The following is a 22,447-nucleotide window of genomic DNA, read 5'->3' as shown; positions in this document are numbered from 1 at the left end:
TTACTAAGTAGGAATTAAGAATGTACATTTGGTATCAGACATACCTCTGAGCCGCGTTACAAAGTAAGTTACGTGTAATGCAGAGCAGTCGCTCGAAGTAGTTCGGCGGTTGGAAATAACTTCGGCTGCACGTTACTTTGCAACTGACAACGTAATGTGTCGTCGGAGGTGTTCATTTTGCGCTTTACTAGTAGATGACATTGGCCATGATGACAATTTTGGTACTAAAAACTGAAAGAAAACATGGCTTACCTCGTAAGGTGCTTACCTATTTTCCCATTGGGTTATTGTACCATATCCCAGCCAGCAAAATCATCGTAAACGAGGCCGTAACTGGACATTTTCTCGAAGAAAAACCGGCTAAAAAGTCGTTTATGATAGCCGTCTACGATTTGTTTTCGAGTACTTTTTCGCTTGAAATTGTCATTCGTATGCGAATAATATATATGTGTATTATAAAATATTGTGGTTCAAGAAAAATTTCCAACCGAATGAAAAATTTTTCTTGCTTGCTACAAGCCTCTTTCTTTTACTTTTTTTTGTTTTATCGTTTACGAGCCTTCCTCTAACTTTTCGACGCTCGAGAATCCCTCGTAAAACATAATATTCGTAAAATGTTCGTTTCCTTGCTGGCTAGGATGCATATGCATCATCATATGAATCATTCTGAATATGTATTGTATTTTATGAAACTGACTTTTATTTATTTTCTCTTTCAACATGGCATACACATACACATATCGTCGTTTAAAGTGCAAAACCGCGTATCAACAAAATGCAAAACCGCGTATCAGCAAAATGCAAAACCACGTATGAGAAGTTGTAGAAATTATTTTCTAGAGAGTAAAAGCACTGATATTTCAAAATGGCTCTAATTTTATAAAGCAATCGCATTTCTGGCTAGTATATTTCAGGACGAATGGATACGGATTGAGACAAGAGCTTGTGTGAGCAAATCCAATTTTTGGCAGCCAATGTCAGTTACGCGGTTTTGCAGAATGACGATATGCGGTTTTGTACTTTAAACGACGATATGTACAGTATCGGTCATATCTATAGCACGCCATTTCAAAGTGATATTGTGTGCCACTTATGTTTATTTATTTATTTTTAAGAATTTTCAATTAAAATACAGTTCATTCTCAGACAAACCCCATATAAACCCAAGTGTAACAATTTGTAGAAAACTACAAAAAGGTGCAACAAATTTTCACTTAAATTTCAAACTTTTTTCTCGGAAGTGTAAGAATTTTTTTGAGTACACAGTTTTTTAGCCCCTTCAATTCTAGTCCGACAATGTGCAAGTTTCAAGTGGCTAAAAGTTACCGTTAATTTTTTAGAATTTTTTTCACCAAAGGTGTTGCGGATTTCTTCCATATACAAATAAATTGGGTTTATTCATTATATGGAAGCCAATGCGACAAAAAAAAATTCTACAAAATAAACGGTAATTCGTAGCCAGTTCAAATTCGCACATCATCAGACTAAAATTGAAGGGGCTAAAAAACTGTGTACTCAAAAAAATTCTAACACTTCCGAGAAAAAAGTTTGAAATTTATGTAAAAATTTGTTGGACTTTTTTGTAGCTTTCTACAAATTATTAAGCTTGGGTTTGTATCGGGTCTGTCTGAGAATGAACTATATTTTAATTGAAAATTCTTATAAATTAATAAATAAACATAAGTGGCACACAATATCACTTTGAAATGGCGTGCTATAGATATGACCGATACTGTATGTACATTAGACTGCATCACTCCCCATACAAAAAAAAAAAATCGGTACTGTTTTTTCCATTGGAATTTAAGACGTCCACCAAAATATTTTGCAAAAATATTAAGATTTACGAGATCCCATCAGTCTAAATCAGAATAGTTTTGGCGCAGTTATCAAGATTTTTGTAATCAATCGTTGAAAAAAGTAAAAAAAAAAACAGCATCAAAAATCTCATTATTACGATTCCGTTGAAAAGATTTCTATGCAGATTTTTGAGGCTTAATCTGTTCGGTCATCTGAGGGGACTTTTTTCAAAAAGTTCTTTAAGAAATATTTTTATTCATAAAAAACTCCATTTTTGGAGGTATTTTCAAATCGGCCCAGCTCACTTAAATCTTATTCAGGGCTATCACGGAATCCATCGTAGAAAATCTACGAATTCGAATGCCTGCTACGAATACGAAAAAATTGCTATCACTGATTACGTTCGTAGCCATTCGGATTCTGTGATAGCACTTTCGTAGGTTTCACGAAAATCGAAGCTACGATGGATTCTGTGATAGCCCTGATTATTTTTCCGAAATATTTTGGTGGACGTCTTAAAATATAATAAACTTTGTAATCACGGCGGAAAAGCCGCATTTCTTTTGTTGTGATGCAGTCTAAAGTACATACATATAGCAGCAATTAATTTTATTTAAAGAAATGGAGTATCTTGCGGATCCGCTATAGCGTAGTGCAAGTTTTTTACTTCTTACAACAATGATGGGAGTCGAGATTTCAACAGCTAGAAAATAATCTGTTTCTTTCTTTCCTTCTTGTGTGATCTTGTGTCTTTCGTTCATGACGAAAAGTATTGGATCAGAGCTTTTACCAGAAGAAAAAGTTTGGGTAAAATCTTGCAAGTTCATTCTTTACAAAACTCTTCAAAAATCGCTCTAATTTACAGTATTTTGAAGTACGGGATCATTTTTCCTGTAACTTCTTGCAAGTTCGTGTAAAAACCTGTAAGTTCATGGAGTACTGGATCAGAGCTATATCTGTTATATGGTGCTTAACAAAAAATTATGAGTAGTTGTTGAGCTGGATTGGTTGCGATACTTCCCAAAATACATATATGTAGGTCAATAAACTATAGTTCTGCTGCGAAACTGGACAAATAGTTCAGAGATGAAGAGAAAATGTATGAAAGCGTGCTTTCCAAATCGTCAAAATACAAAGCATCAGTCTCTTTTATTTCTAAACCTCACTAGATTGGCGTGCCAAATGTGTGCAACCACGGTTAGATTGTAGTTTTCTACTTAGTTGCACAAATTAGACTTGTTCTCCTAGTGTGATTTAGAAACAAACGATACTCAGCTCTGTTTTGCGACGTTTTGGAATGCACTCAAATTTAGACAGGGATGTTCCGTTAATCTGGAAAACATCTCCAACTGTCAAAATTTGTACATATTTTTAGAGTTCATGGCGCAATAAATAAATAATTCCACCACGTTTAGAGTTATTAAAATATAAGAAACACACGAAATGTGTTACAAAATGTTTTATTTTTTATTAAAAAAAAAGTCTGATAGACGTGATTTAACATTATAGCTCCGGTAATTAACTATGTATGCACAGCATGTTTTTTTGAAAGTGTTTGAATTGTTCCTATTTTGTTTTATATATTTTTCGGCATTAACATGAATGTAATCATGAAGAAAAAAAAATTTTATTAATTGCATGTAAATGCTATGAATTGATTTATGCAAAAAAATCGCCCAAATTTTTTTTGTTTGTGTTGATCGCTCTTTAGATCTAGGTGTGCGATATATGAACTAACAAACATATCCCAGCGGATAATTTCAGGAGTTAAAAGCCCTTCCGAAAGGCCTTCCTGAGAATCAAGAGGCCTTCCACTCAACATTCCTTTCTCCTTTCTTTTTTTGTATGGAGTGGCACGAATTGAAGGCCTTCCTCTTCCGCTATCCATAGAAGGCCTTCCAGAAGGGCCTTTAAAGGACGTGCTTCAGAAGGCCTTTTGGAGGAGTTCTTTTAAAGTTGCTTCTTTAATTTATAAAATTCATACATCTTTGAAGTATTTGGTTAAGGTTTATATCAAATTTGTGTTATTGTAACTTAAAATGTTTATTAAAATTCATTTGTAATGCTAAATAATATAAATTTATGCATTCGCGTAAATTGTAAGTGGATAAGCTCTTGTAGAAGGCATGCAAGCAAGCACTTTTTTTCAGTTCTTCTTGGGTAGGCCTCTTAGAATGGCTTCACTTAAGAAGGCCCACCTAAATTATCTTCAGGGATATATAAAAATATATATATACCGACGAATTGATAACCTCCTCCCTTTTGTGAAGTCGGTTAAAACTTTTTTCGCCCCTATTATGAATTTCCATACGATAGACGATAAACGCTTGCAAGCTCGTATCGTTAACCAATACAAATCAGTTACGCTAACACTATCGGATTTGCTACGACAAACATCGGTTCGTAATATGTGATAACTGAATGCAAGCGATTATCGTGCATGTGACGATTTAATAATAGGGGGGTTTAACTGCCTTATTAATCGAAAACTTGCATGAAAATGATACTTTATAGAGCTCTTTAAATTTAAAGGCCATTATCGTTCACACACGCACATTTGGATATTAAGCATATTATCTTTGCAGAATATTCAAAATGGCATTCTCAGAAAAATGTTGATTTAATGAAAATTCGGGCTTCGAAGTACCCCCGCAATGCATTTCATGTTTGAATTAAAATTGTCAAACCTAAAAAGCATCTCGTATGGGCTTTAATGATAACGACAAGAATATATTCGTGACATTTACAACAAATACATTTATTTTCATACAAACTTTTGATATTTCTATAAAAGTTTTGAAACAATTGAAAACGTTAATTCACATTAAATTAACGAAAAAAATCAAGTCTTTTCATATTGCCACATGAACGATTACACATATTCTCAAGACTGATGATAAGTGATAAAAGATATACCTATTTGAGTCATTATTCCACTGAATTTTATATGATAATTGGGTATCTTAAAATACTTGGAAAATATAAAAATATGAGCAACAAAGATTAATGCACAAAATTAAGTATTTCAAAACTTTATACATACATATGTATGTATATAATGATTTATAGTGTATTATGATAGTAATGTGTATGAACTCGATTCAAAATAGCGTCTTTTTTAATTTCTTTTCCAATACTTTAGTAGCAGCATTTGTACTGTCATTAAGATCAAGATGTGCGGTCAAACTATCCTTACAAGCGTTGACAGTTTTTTGCGCTCCACAGCTGTTTTCCTCACCAAAAGTAATTTCTTTTTTAATACATAGCCCATAGTTGTTACAGTTATTGGCATGGCGTTGTGTTACTGAATTTAGCGGTTGTTGTAATTTTGACTTATCCCTATTGATTGCAGCTGTACATTTCGGAAAATGCTTAAGTATTTCGCATTGAAGAGAACACGTATCCAATTTTTGGTTTGATTGCAGCAATTGATTTGATTAGTTGACGATTTGCAGGATTTAGTAAAGTTTTTATATAGTTTTAAATATATGCAAAAGCACATACATATTAGAAAAACGAAAAGAAAAAGGATGCATGATAAGTAAAATAGAACATAAATAAAAAATTGAAAATCAAGAGCCTGGTTTTGTAACAACTCAAAATGTTAAGGCTAGTGTGATCGTCGTGTGTATTAGTTTTGAATATGTAATTTTGGTACCGATAAGCATAAAAATATGTATGTACATAAGCAGAGGTAAAGTGAACAGGGTTGGGAAATATTAGTAGATATTCAATGAGTTTCTTTAGTCTTAAGTACACACAATTTTAATAAGAGAAACACTCGGAAACGAAATAATTATGGAAATTTTTTCTAACATTCATAACTATAAAATCATGCAAGTAATGTTTTTATTTAGTTTATTTTAAAAGGAAAACGATAACCTATGCAACCAAACCTTTAGGTGGTGTAGTCCTTCGATTTAAAACTATTGCGTTTTTTACCAATCCATTTTAATGAATAACCTGAAATATTTCCACCAAAATTATTTCCCAACCCTGTTGATAACGCAATTTTTCGTACTGCTTTTTTTTTGGTTTTTCCTTTTTATTTATTTATATATATAAAAACAAATATATAAATGAATTGCAATGCGACATGCGACAATTTTTCATTTATGTTTGCGCACATTTACACTTCTTTACTACATTTTCCACATTAATGTGCACTCAATTACACATTTATATGTCGTGTTAATTTTTTCTTCCTTAAGATTGTTAAGCCTTATCGTTTAATATATATATATATATATACGTATATACTTCTATATATTTTTTACTCAGTTGTGTAATTTTTTCAAAGTTTTCAATGCACATTCGACGCTTTCACTTTTATCAGTCAGTATTCATGTTGCTACTTTCATATTGGTCGACTGGTCCTATCGTATGCCGGTTTTGGGGGTGATATCAATATTTTTTGCCGCTTTTTATACAAGTTTAAGCATAACTACTTTGTCCTGCATATGTGCTGCATAAATTATATACGTTATTCTGTCTGATATTTTGAAAATATTGCTTAGTCCTGGTCGCGGTTGTTGGTCCTAGATATTTATTTGGGTTTGCGCGGAATGCATAAATACAGTGTATTAGCCCGAATATTTTAAATTAGAGAAGCGGAAAACGTCTAAAATTTTCAAGCGTACTGGCTTGCTGATTTGCAACTTAGTTGCGCATAGTGAATTTATCATTTACTAAGGTTTGAAAAAAAAAGTGGCTCATTTTTCGCGTTAAGCATTACGTAAGTCATCTGTCTAGTGTTTTGTTTACTTATGTTGTTTGTAGATGCAAAACCTCATCGGATATATTAGATGATAAAAGCTTTAAAAAGTTGCTGTATTAACTAAATGTTAAAATCTGGATCTTACAAATACGGCACTCGAATCGTGTTCACTGTAGCCAAGCCTTTTTGTGTGCTTGAAGACCTCATTTGTTATTGCGGTTACAGGCATTGATTGGTCCAAATTCTCCGCCATGCTGAGTACAAGGCGCAGATCCTTTTGCATATGACTCAATGGCTGTTGTGGGTTGAAATCACCCTTTGCCATTTCTGTAAATGGGAAGAAAAGCGAAAAATGCTTAATTAACCTTCAAAGCAGTAAAAGATATTGCGGGCATCCGCCAAGTCTTGCAAAACCTTTGCTAATAAGGATTGCAAGCGGCTGGCAAAGCTTTCCCATATGAAAACCGGTTACACCGTGCAATCCTTATGACTTAAGACTCACCTTTGCCTTTGGCTAACAATAACTGGGATTTCATCGATGTCAATTCAAATATGTCAATAATGTCCTTCAGGGAAATGGAGAACCGATCGGCTACAAGAAACAAAATACCAAATAAGTTAAGTTTGCTGGAATACATACATACGTAGATGTTCATCAAATTAAAACTCACCCAATGCTAAGGCTTCTGCAAGTCCAACCAAACTAACTCCCACTATCGTTTGCAGTATTAAATTTACCTTGCAAGCATTCCCAACTTCTGCTAAAATTGGGTGAAGGCATTTTAGGAAACATAGATAAAGATAAAGTTGCACATTAAAATAAAAACAAGTGAATATGTACCATTAATTGCATTGACGTTATTGAAAGACATCCTATAGAATGTAAAAGTAGGCTTTTAGAATATAGAAACCAGAGCTGCAAACCGGTTTTGTACCGAGCCGGTTTTTGAACCGAACCGTCGCTTTTTTCGGGCTTCGAACCGAACCATTTTTATTTTGAAATTGCAATAACCGAACCGAAAACCACTCAAACAAGTAAGAGCAGCGCTGTCTTCGGCTATGCCGAAAGCTTCATACCTTTCATGAACATCTGCAAATTTTACTTTGACAGATTACTGCTTTTGAATACATCTGCATACATCGATAGAGGAGTTACATACTTATATAAAAATCGCATCTAAACAATCAGAGGTATGGAAGATATACTTTATATGACACCAATCTAAGTGATTTTCACCGCTATGTGATCGGTATGTAAACCGGTAACACAATTTATTGGGTTTAGTTTCCTACATAAAGGAGATATATCGCAAAAACTGGTATCTGAACAATCAGTGCTATAGGAGATAAAGCTTATACAGCATAGATTTTGACGATTTTCTCAGTAGACTTTGTATTATTATTTATAAAATATCTTACGAAATTTATCGGTTTTAGCTGTTCAAATAAAGAAGTTTTACAGTAAAATCCCATATCTGAACAATCTGATGTTTGGAAGATATATGTTGTAGTCATCCGATCCTTGTTATTTTCACTGTAAGTATTCTGTTAATAATGAGTGAAAATGGTGCGAAACTTCATGTTCCTAGCTGCATAAATGGAGGAGTTATGATAAAAGACCTCATATCTGAACAATCAGTTGTATGGGGGCTGCAGGTTATAGTGACCCGATCTTTATTATTTTCGAGGTAAGTCTTCTGTTGATAATGAGTGAAAACAGCGCGAAATTTCATGGTCCTAGCTACATAAATGGATGAATTATAACGAAAAATCTCATATCTGAACAATCAGTTGTATGGGAGCTATAGGTTATAGTTACCCGATCTTTTTAATTTTCACTGTAAGTTTTCTGTAGATAATTATTGAAAACAGTGCGGAATTTCATGTTCCTAGCTATATAAATGGAGGAGTTATAACGCAAAATTTTATATCTGAACAATCCGTTGTATGGGAGCTATAGGTTATAGTGACCCGATCTTTGTAATTTTCACTATAAGTATTCTGTTGATAATGGGTGAAAGTGCTGCGAAATTTCTTGTTCTTAACTACATAAATGGAGAAGTTATAATGAAAAATCTCATATCTGAACAATCAGTTGTATGGGAGCTATATGTTATAGTGGTCCGATTCTTCCGGTTCCGACAAATGATTAATACATTATAAAAATACACCCACCTACCAAATTTCATCCGGATATCTCGAAAACTGAGAGACTAGATTGCATACAAACAGACAGACAGACGGACAGACGGACAGACGGACAGACGGACAGACGGACATGGCTAAATCAACTCAGCTCGACGTTCTGATCATATAAGTATACATTTTCATGGGTCTATCTCTTTTTGTTCTGGTACTTACAAACATCGGACCAAAGTTATAATACCATTTCATGCTCATGAAAGGTATAAAAATGGTTTTTCAAGTTTTGTAATAAATTCACAACTTTGACTAAAAATGCAGCACTATTGTAAAACCGCTAACATTTTTGAGTTTCATGGCATCTCTGTGAATTATAATTTCGTCCGTATAAAAAATGCTTAAAATATTTTTATAAGGAAGAAACTGCATATCACTGCCAGCAAAAAAAAAAAAATAAAATTAAAAATCGGTGCGAATTTTAAGATATGTTATTCAAACTGGCACTTTTCATATTACATTAAAGTTGAATGAGCTAAAACTGCATTATTATTTAGTATAATTAAATCTTATTGAAGTTTGTATATTTTTTTTCTAATTTTAGTACAAAGTGAAATTTGGACTTACAGTGAGTGACGGGCAAAACTGTAACATGGTGTAACACTTTTTACTTCAGTCATCGCTATCTTTACATGTTTTGACGACATTTATACTTTATTTATTTATTTTATTTATTTATTTATTTATCTTTATATTTTATAAATAAATTTATAAAATATATGCACGGGGGCTGGGCTACGAGGCCATGTTGCTCCCGAGTTGTTGTGCTCTTCTTAAAGTTATACTTCGTATAGGAGGTTGTGTTTTTTTAAGGCTTCGTTGATGAACTTTATGGTGTTTTCATTACTGCAGTCGAGTGTTTGTTCGAGGTTAGCGTGACTTCCTGAGATGGCGCAATCCTTGAGAATGTGTTCAACAGTTAGGGTCGTCCCACATTGGGTGCATTCTGGTGATCTGCCGCCGCTAAAATGGTGCCTGGTACTGAAGTTAGTTACACCGACTCTCATTCGTGCTATTTTAATACAGTCGTCCCTAGTGAAGTTTTCGTTATAGTGTGGTCTTTTAAGTTGTGCGTTGTGTGTTTTTAAAAAAGTGCTTGATGTCTGCCACAGAGTATTTTTTATGTTTGCAGCTTCTACTTTGTGGAAATTTTTTATGATTGCGCTTAAACATGGAACTTCCATTAAAAGAGGCATTTTTATAGCTTCCTTGGCTGCTTCGTCCGCTAATTCATTGCCAACTATACCGACGTGTGCTGGGATCCATAGGATCGTTATGCGCGAATTGAGTGTGACTCCGTCAAGAAGGAATCTTCGTGATTCACCGTCGTGTTGTAGTGATTTCACCACGCTAAGGCTATCCGAGCAAATAAGTGCATGTTTCTTTTTGCTCGATGCATGACGAACCGCAAATTGTATAGCTGCCAATTCTGCATTGAAAATGCCGGCGTGAGGTGTTAGAAGAGATTGCCGCACTTTCATATAGGAGTATCCGTTGGCTTGTTGTTCTATGACCGCATAAGCTGCTGTACCATTTAGGAAAGACCCATCCGTAAAGTAGGTGGTCTCAACTGGTATTTTGCTTTTATACTCTAAAAAATTTTTTTTGAAGAAATCAGGACACGTATTGTTTTTATCATGTGAACTAATCGTAGTATCTATCGTTATGTTAGTGTTTGTTGGAATGTTGTTTGTTGGTTTGTTTGGTATTGGAGAGTTAATATTGGTCAGATGTATCAGAATGTGTTGAATGCTTGAAGCGTACGTCTTACTTTTGATGATTCTCTTGTAAGCATTTATATGATACCAGAAAGTGTCGTGTAGTGCGTGTGAAGGTGTTGTTATAGATTTAGCTGCTAAATTTACCGAACTGTTTAGCAGCAAAGACTCAAAATCTTTGTATTGAGCTTCAACGACGAGAGCATCCTTCGGTGTTGGTGTTAGAAGTCCGGATGCCGTTCTGTAACATTTATTTAAGGCTACATCTATTTTTTTAATATTCATTTTTGAGGTCCATCCATAGAGCGTTATGCAGTGCCGCAAAACTCCTTCTGTGAGCGAACGACATATTGAGAGTGCAGTTTCAATATGCCGACCTTTTTTCCTTGTGCAAATGACTTTGAGCAAATTATTAACCTTGTCCAAATTACTTGTAATTTTTTTCGTGTGTTCATTCCATCGTAAGTTTCTGGTGAATGTCACTCCTAGTATTCTCATCGTTGTTTTAAAGTTTATATCTACACTCCGAATCGTGGTTCTAGTAAAATCGCAATTTCGCTTCTTGCAGATGTGAAGAGCTTCTATTTTGTCCAGGTATAACTGTGCCTGTATTTGTTGCCCATTGGTGTATTTTTGCGTCGAGGATATTTAAGCTTCTGCTTACTTCCTCTGCTGTTCCAGAGGCCAGGGCAAAGATATTATCCGCGAAAATACCCGTATAATCTATACCGGATTGGTTTACTAACAATTTGGAGAGTGTGTTTGTGTAAATATTAAATAACAGGACCGATAAAGGGGAACCTTGAGGTATTCCATTGTCAATCGTGTGAGTATGCGACAGAAAACCTTCAACTTTAACTGTAATCCTTCTATGTGAGAGAAAGGAGAGCACAAAATTTAGCAACATTTTTGGGGCACCCCACGCATGAAGCTCTTGAATTATTTGCGAGGGTATGACCCTATCGAATGCTTTTTCTAAGTCCTCGGAGATGACAACACAGTGTTTGTTATTTTGTAGATTTGCTTTGATCTTATTTTCTAGAAGGTGACAGATGGTATGTACTCCGTGGTCGGGTATATAAGCATGTTGAATGCTTATTATTCGGGATTTAAACTTAAAATGTAAATTAAGGCATATGTAACAGTTTTGCACTTATATATTTTTAATAACTTTTTGACAATTTTTACGAAAAAAAGAGCTGTTAACACAGTGTTCAGTATCCTTTTGCTTTTTTTAGTCCCTGGATGAGATTTGGCATACCTTATTTGCATCTCTGTAAAAATTCTGGACGTATATCCTCCCATATATCCTTAGTTTGCTTTCATAGCTCATGTACTCCATTGGACGAACTTGGATACTTAGTAAGCTTTACTTTTAGTTGTTTTCGCAAATTCTCGATGAGATTTATGTCCGCGGATTGTGGAGGTCATTTCAAATTAGCAAATTTTTGCTTTTGTATGCAGCCTTTGCGAACATGTGCAGTGTGTTTTGTGTGATTTTGTAGCAGAAACTCTCATTTTTTCGACTACATCTTGCAAATTTTGTTGAAATATGAACAGATACTGTTCCTTACGCGTAATGCGGACTAACAGACCAAGGACATTTTTGAAATGCAACCTATGCAAGCTATTACTGATCGAGCACTGATATTCACATTTTACCTTACATAATACGCATGGGCTTAATTTGGGTCTTTGATCCAATACCATTCCCGGCCATCTGATTGAAAGCGATTAATTTAGTCTTGTCAGACCAAATAACATTCAATTGAACCTTAAAAATGTGTTCTTTTATTACATTCTGAAAGATCTAACATATCCCAATAGGCAACGGTCCGGTTTTCGTGCGATGCAGCAAAATGCCGCCACACTCACACATGTATTTTGATCAAATTTGCCTTTTTCTTCTTTTATGATCCTTTGTGCTCAATTTGGCAACTCTTCGCCTCGCTGTCTACTGATTTGCATTAAAGTTTAATACCTTAAGCGCTTCTGAAACAGTGGCTGCATCGCGACTTGCTGCACAAGTTCACAAGTTATCGGACCGTAATATTTTTTGACAGCCTTCCTTTATCCTTGAGAATGCTTTAGGCTATATTTTTTCTCAGTCTTAACATTTTCAAGTAGCAAACTCCACAATTTTTTGCCACTTTTCCTGCGGTCCCGCCTTTCCGCAGTAAATCTATTATTTACATTTATGGTTTTTGATTCTTGTATTATTTACTAGTGATCACTTCGTCAATAAATTACAATACAGAAAAGTCATCTGAATTCCAACTAAGAAAAAGATAACTGTAAAATGCAAAACTGAGAGTGAGTGCAAAACTGTAACATTTGCCTTAATTTACAGTTTTGTCTGCTGGTTGTATTATTGTTGTTGGATTGACTTCAAATCGTTAAGAGAGAGGGAGTATAGGTGTACCAATAAGAATATACAACATAAGTATGAAATTCGTTAGAACTTGGATAGATAGCGGTGGCTGAAATAAAAAGTGTTATAACATGTTACAGTTTTGCTCGTCACTGTACATGGATGCTGTTATATAACGAGCTATGCTTAAAAAAAAATAAAATAATGAACATTAAACCAACAAAAGAAAAATAGTCCAATATCTAACACCTAATATTTTACCATAAGTATTCTTATACATTTGAAGTTCAGGCCAACCTACCAAAAATGAGGGTTTCAACATTAAGTGCCAATTCAAACTTCTGAGTGTCTTGATTGATAAAAAAAATTGAAATTCGCTCATTATTATATTAAAATTTTACGGGCTATAAAACTGTATACCTGAATTCGTTTTAGAAATTCCTATTAAAAAGTTCGCGATTGTGGTGAGACTTTGCAGATTTTCTTAATTTTCGTACACTGTTTCATTCTTGGATTTAAATGGGGTTTGCTTAAATATAAGCCACGTTTTATTATAAAAATCACAAAAAGATTTTAGCATGTAAAACATTGCGAATATTAACAAAAAATAGCCGCACGCACAATTTTGTGAGTAACAGTACATAGATTTGCAATATTTTTGTAATATTAGTATCCTTCAGCATTAAAAAAAAAATTTAACCATTTGAACCGAACCGAAGCGCAGTTAAGCAATACTCATGAACCTGTTCTTGACGTTCCCACGACAGTCGGGTCTACGTAACCGGAACGACCCAGATTTATATCTGGCCAAGGACTGTCACTCCAGCAACACTCCCCAAAATCTCTTTGGGGAATTTGTATGCTGTTACAACAAAACAAGCGGCTCTTGAACTGGTACAAGCCTTTTCTAAGTGGTTCGAACCATTGTACTGAAGTGCACCATTTTTTGGAGTGGTTTGCAGCCCTGATAGAAACGGCATTTCCGTAATCAAAAGATTTGATTAAATGATAAATACGATAGCGAGTATATGAAACTTACCGCCCAAGAAGAATGTATTTTTAGCAATTGTTTTGAAACACGAATGGCAATCTTCAAAAACTGAACGGTCACCACCGGCAAGAATGATAAGCATGCCGTCTTCGGCTTCCTGTCGTGTACCGTGAATCTATCAACAAACAAGAAATGATTATAAATTTTTTCTTTAAATTTATAAACCATATAAGCTTAATAATCATATGCGAATAAATAAATTGCATATTTGTCATACCTGTACTTCTAAATAGCGTCCGCCTGCAGATTGTATGCCTTCAGCTATGTCCTGTGAAGTTTCAGGATCTATTGTGGACATCTCGACATATGCCTTTCCATTCATATCCTTCACACCCAATACACCACAATTACCAAATACAAGCTGTAATAAAACAGATTTAAATATTATAATACAAATCAGAAAATAATTATACTTAGAAAAATTATTTATCCTAAAAACCTAAAAATTTTACCTTAATTTGGAAAAGCCCTAACTGATTTTCTTTCCACATTCAGCTTTGAACAAAAGTCAGTGAAATATTACTAAAACCTGAATATAATTTAAAAACTACCAAAGCTTGAAAATTGTAATGTTTTCATTAAAAATTTAGTTTTAATGAATTTCGTAATTAAATAACTTAAGTATCTATAAGCTTTTTAGATCATTCTGTAAACAAACATAAATACGTATTAGGACATTTCTTGGTTAAGGCAAAGATATGTAAATTTAAGTTATAAGTCGTCCACTTAATCCAAAATCTTACATCTTTTGATGCCTTTGGATCCGAGACGCAACAGAATATCACGTCTGAAACTTCAACTACATCCATGGGTGTACCTTTAACATCGGCGCCCGCGTCGGCGAACGGAGTACACTGAAAAAAAAATAACAATAGAAAAATGACAAAAAATCTTCCCAACAAGCATTACAGTAAACGTTTTTAAAAATAACTTACATTAAGTTTGCTATAATAAGCGTTAAATAAGCATTTTTAATATTAAGCTTATTAAAAGTTTTTTCAAATAAACCTTTAATAAGTTTTGAGAGCGAATGTTTATAAATAACTTAAACTTATAAATGAAATGTAAATGCCAACGACATGAAGTAGTAAATATAAAATTTTTTCAATCGTAAGTCACGTGTTTACGTTTTTTAAAATATATTATTAAAAGAAAAAAATAAATAAAACCGATGTGGTAAAAAAAGTCCAATCCAGGACCCGCTGCGCTAATCGGTGGAGCATTCGAGTCTTCAAATCATGAGTTCGCCTTATCCTTTCTTAGTTTAACATTCAATTAAAAATGTATTAAATTTTTTTCAGAAAAGTTCATCAATGAGAATGGCTGCGATGAAGCGGAATATATAGCTGCATCGATGTCGCTTTTCCAATTTGCCAATAACCGCAAGTAATTGAAAGCACGCAACAAGATGTAATAATTATCTTTTTTGTGCTTAATTTGTATGTGTTATTGTGAATTTGTATGCTAAAATGTCTATTCCCTATTTATATTTTCGCGACTGTAGATGAGTCCGCCGAAAATTCGCATTTCGTTTAGTTTCTAGATGTTAAGCAATCTATGTATGAGTTTTTAATGAAATATCTTTAAATAAAGGGTTATAAAAATGTTTATAAAAAGCTTTCTTTTGAAAATGTTTTGTAAGTTTATATTCATACGCTTATAAAAAACTTTTTTATAACCTTTATTATAAGTTTACACTTTTACGCTTATAAAAAGCTTTCTTTTGAACATTTATTACAAGTTTATATTTCTACGCTTATAACCAATGTTCCTTTTCGATTATATTACGCTTACTTTCAAGCGTTTTATAAACAAAAAATCAAAGTTTTGTAAGCTTAATGTTTATAATTGAAAACGTATTCTTATTTAAATGTTTTTTACTTACTTTTGACATTGTGCGATTCCATACGACCACTTTATGACCGGTGCACAGCAGATCCTTAACTATAGTTGAACCCATAATACCCAAACCAAGGAAGCCGAATGTCAACTGGGATGGTGTTATGTCTCGTTCGGCTAATGTTTGAGAACGTGCGTTCATATCAATTGCTTGCGCTTCGGGGCGTGACACCACCGGCCGATCCAGTAAAGCAATCGAGTTGACATTGCGCCGTGATGTGCTGCCAATATGGGCCAAAACATCGGTATTTATTTTGCGACGTGACGGTGGTGTTGTTGTGGACTTCCGATTTATGTAATCGTTTAGATCCTCTAAAGCGCCAACAGAAGAATTGCGTTTACGCTTGGCGCTAGTATTTGCCGTCTGTGAGGAACGTCGGCGTTTTGTAGATGACTTAGTGGCTGTTCCACTAGCAGATGATTTTGCTTTCACCGCAACCACAGCACTTGATTTAGCTTTTGGCGTGCGCTTTACAGGTGTCTTATATGGGGGTGGAACTTCATCTAAATCGACGGCAACATCACCGGTTATAGTCTCTACACCGTTGTCGGCATCATCCACGCCACGTATGTCATTAGTTGTATCATCATCGGTGAGACCATCGCGTATCTTATCAAAGTCTGCTTCCGTGGTATGATTACTGATCGTGTTTTTGCTGACCTCTGCATCGACTTCTGTGGGATCCTCTATGTAAGCATTGATGTCAGACATCGCGTGTCGGAACGAATTTGGTTTATTGACCTTTGCTAATTCAGCTTTCCACGGACCTTCGAATGGTTTTATATTATTGGTTTCTATCCAGGCGCTTTCAGAAGGTTAACAAAAAATTATACAAACAAATTTAATTAGTTATGTTAAGACACGGCAATCCTTATAAGTGCATAAAATACTACGAGTTTATTTTGCAGTGAGGAATTAACTCACATTCAACAATTAATTTTTAATTTTTGTATTGAAACCAGACTGTTAACAGTCGAAAGTGACATATTTGCCTCCCTGAAAACAGCTCGAAATGGGTAAATAAAAACAATGATACTTACAAGTTTCGAGTTCCGAAGAAAAATACGCTTTTCGTATTAGCTTTTCGTGGCTGATTCAATAGATCAATTGACGGTTCAACAATCTATAAAGAATTGGATTTGTGTATAGTAAAACAGTATACACGTACAGTGTCAATAAAGTTTAGGTACAGCGAGTTTTTGCAATACAGACAACTTTTTTTAAATATTTTATTTTTCCCTATTTTTTTATAAAAATTAGGTTGATCCTACCACAAAAACCCCAAAAATCAGAGTTTCAAATCTTGTGCAAAATAGAAGAAAATTCTGCAAATTTTCTTTCAAATATTGCAATTTTTTAAACGATGAGGTGATGATCAATTTAAATTTTGTAAACGTTGGTTTTTACCAAAAATCAATGGCAAGTCCTAGCTTCCTCAGACGTGCACTTTATTGTACTAAAATTGAATGGGCTAAAAATGCATACTAAACTTTTTTTAAAGAGTCACATCTGACGTTGTGTGTGTGCGCAATTTACAATTTTTATTTTTCGAGTTTAACCAAAGGTAATAATTAATTTTTGAGTTTTATTTTTTCAAAGGAAATTATTACTACTCGCATTTTTTAATTTTTTTGATCAAAAATAATGATTATTTTGATTTTTATTTTTTCGCTCAGAGATAAAAATTGTTACTGAGTTTTATTTTTTCACTTAAGAATAATGATTATTCAAAAAACTCAAAAGCTATACCAGCGTGATTTCCGCTGTATTCTTTTAAGAGGTAGCGACATCCTAATAAAAGGAATAAGCCCCAAAATTTTCAGGTAAAAATTTCAGTAGGCCGCGTCTGCATGACCTTTTCAATTTTATAATAATCATATTTTTTAAGTGGAAAAATAAAACTCAATAATTATTATCTCTGATCCAAAAAATAAAAATCGACAAATAATTATTTTCCTAGAGCGAAAAAATAAAACTCCATAATAATTATTTTTAAGCGAAAAAAATAAATATCATAAAATAATGATTAAGTGCTTATTTAAATTATTTTACTCACATTGATTACCGTCCCTGTGTATTATGTATTATGTTTTACTTTCATAAGATTTCTCTGCAATATAATTCTAATATTAAGCATAAATGATAATTCTTCATTTATGTTTCATCTGATCTCGTGCTTCTAAATTTTAGGATCTCATAAAATTGTACACATGCACCCGATTAAAAAGCTAAATTAAAAAATTAAATAAATAGCAAAATCTGTTTAGCTAATGTAAAATGCTCGTATGGAGATTTTCATTGCTCTTTTATTACACGTACGGGAGGTTTGCGGGATGCCTCCTATGGGAGCATTCCCTTATTGCTCGTTCGGCAGAAATGTGCGATGTTTTCTATGTGCAGTCCATTGTTGTCTTTTTGGGAGGTTACATGGGCAGTACTGCCGTATTGCTCCCTTAGTAAGTTTGTGCGTTGATATTTCTGTGTGTGTGTGCTCCCCGATTGCTCGTTTAGGAGGTAAAATAGATTACTCCCTCTCCTAGGATATACAATGTTAAAGGGAGAATACAAAATGACATGCTTATACACAGAAGCATAGGGAGCAATGGGGAGTATTCGTATACTTCCAAGGGAGTACTCACCGAGCAATCGTACGATGCTGCCAAGTTCTACTGAGTATGTACATTAGGGTGGTACAAAAATACACAGGAAAAAGTAAAGTCGGAATTTTATGATCTTTTCGTAGAAATGGTATAGAATTCTTAAAAATCAATATTTTTCTATCGGAGAACTGTTTCTCTGCGGCAGATTCCCAATAATAATAATCAATTGTTTATTTAAACATTTTTTCATCGCAACTATAATTTATAGGTCCGCCAAAAACCCACAAAAACCTCGAAAACTTCAATGGGGGGACCAATAAAAAATCGTTAGTATCAAAAAATGGTTGAATAAACAAATCGGGTATCGGGGATCGAAAAATATCGATTTTCAATTCTATACCATTTCTACGAAAAGATGTTTTTTCCCCAAATAAAAATACATGGAAAACTTTGAGCGCTTTGAGCGACCTCTAAATATTTTTTGATTTCAAAATAAAAAATAGGGGTATACTTTTTTCGATATAGAACAAGTCTAGGGGGTGAGAGCATTAATTCCGACTTTATTACTGTTTTTGGACCACCCTAATATACATACATAAAAATATAAATATAAGTTCGGGAAATGATCGGTTACTTGTACAATGATTTTGTGGTGTGGAACGGAGGGGGTGTGGCACCCCATCTATTAGAAAGAGCATAGTGCAAACTTGAAGAGAAGTCATATTTCCCCTTGTTGAACCTTCTACAGACCACCGTACAGCTCCATTTGAAAATGGGGTAAAATTAGCATTTTGAGATAACAATTTAATCTCGGGTTATGCTATCCACAGAATTTTTTGCAGAACACCTTTCCGCATTGGCGGCCTTAGGTCGAGTTTAGAAAATACTCCTTAGTCCAACTCCGGCAACGCTAACCACAGCATTTTTGAGCACTACTTCTTTCTGGTTTCCTGCCACACTTAGCGATTATAACCCTTACTAAGTAGAATTTTCATTGTGTTGCCGATATGAGGGAAGCCCCTCTTCTTTTGTCAAAGGTATACATTTCTTGTGCACTCCGGCTACGCCATCCGCAGTATCTTCGGGCAGAACTCCCCTCGAAATTTACCAAAAAAAAAATCATATTTCAAACAGACGTTATAAATAAATTAGTGTTTTAAATTAAAGTTAAACCCTTTGACTAAACGTGTATGTAAGAATTTTTTGATTCGGGTCACACGTTTGGACACGACAACCCGAAATCATAGTACACATAACCGAACCGTATCATTACAAGGCAAACTGAATATTTAAAGCAAAAACTGCATATTTAAAGCCGATACCTCGGAAGCTCAAAGTACCTACAGTCAAATAAAACAAAAGATTCTGCAAAAAACATTTTCTTTTGTTCTTGAGCTATTTTTCTTATTGAAAACCAATAATCAATAAATAGGTTTGACTTACCATTGCAGGCCAAGGTGTAAACCCTTTCATTTTTGCCCTGAAATAAAAAAAAAAATCGATAAGTATTATTTTTAATAGATTACTTATATATAATATAATAATAAATATTATGAAAAACCTCAGCGGTTTTATTTTTGAGAAAAAATGCGCGGGAAAATTTATTGCACTTTACCACTTTTGTACATGCTTTTGCTGGTAAGTGGTGGCATGGAGGCAAGGGGGGAATATAAGTTATGCTGTGCGCGCAAGTAGCACCAATGGCGAGCGGCGATGCGCGATCAAAGGTAAGAAGCGTTGTGCATTTGATGCCAATGAAGCTGTAGGAATAGCCACTAAAGTGTCCAGATAAAATAGTTTATAGTACAGTAGCCTACTGTAAAGTTATTAATTTCGACAAAATGCTTACAGACTTGTGAAAAAGTAGGCTGATGGTTTTTCTCACATGCGCTGCTATCCACGGCCTTTCATTCTCAATTATTTTAGAGTATTCAATTACGTTTTTAGGTTATGTGCGCCATTTTATACTACTCCCTTTCAATTACCCAAAAATATTAAGCATTGCATGGGATTTTCACTAGTTTTTGTTTCCTTTTCCAAACTATAATCTTATACTTACCAAATTAAATCCTTAGGCTTGTAATTGTAAAATTCTGTTGAATCATTGCTTGGCAATGATAATTTCTTGGCTTTCGACATTTCAACGATGTTATCGATTCTAAATTGGAAACTTATTTTGCCGCCGTTTCGTAGTTATTTTTTTACTCCACCGAAAATTGCAATACACACGTAATGCTCCACGACGAGATATTTATTTTATGCACAATTGATGTGCTAAAGCACACACAAGCCCAGTAGACTAATTGGAATTCACCAGGCTATATTTTTAGTTAAAATTGCAAGGTTAATTTGTGAGTAAAAACAAGGAAAAATTAACGCAATCTCGATGATGCGTTTCACTATGGTTGCCCGTTGAATTTCGTTGCTTGTTTCTTTTTCGCCGTCAAAAAACAAAAATGGCGTCGAAAACAACAATTCAGCCATATGCTGAATAGCTGACATTGCACGACAATGGCGACGTCTACGCGAAAGCAAAACAAAACTGGTAGTTAGATGGGATAAAGTCCCTACAGATGGCGCAAATGTTCTCGGGCAGATAGTTTTGACACATAATAGATTTGAATCTACAATCACGTAAAAATGAACCGCTGAACAATTTTCTTCTGAAACATCCTGTTTCCGATGGACAACACGCCCCCAATTGAGTGGCAAAGTTGGCAGCACTTTGGGAAAAATACCAGAGAACATTCAACAAATCTTAAATGTTCTCTGACTTTGGGAAAAATACGTTGTTCGCGGGTCACCCACACAAAATTTTCATTTTCTAACTGTAATGTATAAATTTGCGAATACTTTTTATTGTGCCTAAAAAGTGTGATTGAATTACTTACAAAACAGATAAATGTGTATGAATAAATTTAACAATTAGATACCGCTTCGTTTCACCATTTCTTCTTGCTCAACTTGGTAAGTTGAGTAAAATAAGTAAGTTTGCAATATTTATATTGTGTTATTTTACAGCTAAACTTGCGTTTTTATAAACATTCTCTAATTAATTAAATTATTAATAATAATTATTAACATTCTCTGCTGTTACGATTATCCTTGACTACTTGAAGCAGAGAATGTTAAATACAGAGAAGCTGCAACAACGAATCAGCGTGGGGATTGTAAAAGCTCTAGAAGTTTATCACTCGGATCAGTGTTTCCGAATTGACGATTTCCCCGTCACTTTGACGTTTTTTAGCTCAATGACGTTTTTACGATTTTTCCCCCCTAATGACGATTTTTTATTATAGTTTTTTCCACTAAATTACATATGTATATATGTATGTATGTAAAAAATTTGTTACAGGAAAACATAATCCAAAATACAACCATTTATTTAGTTTTGTTTCACAACTGTGCTTTTAGGTGCTGGTTGACACTCGTTAATTTTATCAACTATGAGCGTCCTTTTCAGTTTTCTTTTGTTGGTCTGGTAAACAATGTTTATCAACAGCGGATTCGTAGCCTTTTTCCTAAAAAAAATAATTGTAACAGAAAATTTAACGAATTTTAATTACTCATATGCGGTATGCCTTGCGGCAGCGGCCGGATTTAAAATTGAATAAACATCGAACAGCTGATAGGAGTTTACCAACTACCAAAAAAATTATCAAGCTTCCTTCACGATAATTCGGTAACCGGTACAACGATAATAAAATAATTTTACACAAACAAGATACATTGGGAAAAATTACCGGGCACTGAGCACCAAGCTCCGTGTGAAGACCCCTACTATAAAACTGGATCAAAGCAGTTGTGTCTTAAATTGTAATTTTAAATTGTCGTTAACCCATATGCAATGTGGCTTCTATTTGGTTTTGTAATGTGTGGTCATATTTTTCGGACCATATGCATAAAACCTAACTTAAGTTAAAGGTATGCAATTTTAAGAAAACGCAATTGCTTAATTTTTATACATACGACTCATTGTCTGTAATTCCTTTGTATTTTTTATTTTGTTAAAAAAATACAATAAACAAAAATTTGGCGATTTTTTGGCCGAAATTACAAATTTTTTTTAGGGTAAAGTGACGATTTTTCAG

At 34.1% G+C, this 22,447-nt stretch overlaps 1 protein-coding gene across 4 annotated transcripts; it reads right to left on the bottom strand.

The window, feature by feature from the left end:
• Positions 1–4,533: 4,533 nt before the first annotated feature.
• Positions 4,534–20,814, bottom strand: LOC118735990 (putative oxidoreductase GLYR1 homolog). Of its 4 annotated transcripts, none has more exons than XM_036466085.1 (11): positions 20,416–20,814; positions 19,800–19,836; positions 16,797–16,879; positions 15,742–16,561; positions 14,600–14,710; positions 14,074–14,217; positions 13,845–13,971; positions 7,189–7,278; positions 7,020–7,109; positions 6,663–6,844; positions 4,534–5,171 (listed from the first exon to the last, which is right to left on the bottom strand). In XM_036466085.1, the coding sequence occupies exons 1-11, from the start codon at positions 20,493–20,495 to the stop codon at positions 4,902–4,904; spliced, it is 2,034 nt and encodes a 677-aa protein (XP_036321978.1). In that variant the 5' UTR covers positions 20,496–20,814; the 3' UTR covers positions 4,534–4,901. The 4 variants fall into 4 exon arrangements, with proteins under 4 accessions (XP_036321978.1, XP_036321979.1, XP_036321980.1 ...); XM_036466086.1 differs by having other exon boundaries at positions 7,189–7,275; XM_036466087.1 differs by lacking the exon at positions 4,534–5,171 and having other exon boundaries at positions 5,929–6,844.
• Between the last annotated feature and the right edge of the window lie 1,633 nt (positions 20,815–22,447).

This window comes from Rhagoletis pomonella, unplaced genomic scaffold (assembly GCF_013731165.1).
Source record: "Rhagoletis pomonella isolate Grant_MI unplaced genomic scaffold, Rhpom_1.0 Rhpom_scaffold_00003, whole genome shotgun sequence".
NCBI lineage: Eukaryota > Metazoa > Arthropoda > Insecta > Diptera > Tephritidae > Rhagoletis > Rhagoletis pomonella.
Note: the sequence above shows the minus strand (reverse complement) of the source record. Positions and strands in the feature narration are given on the sequence as shown.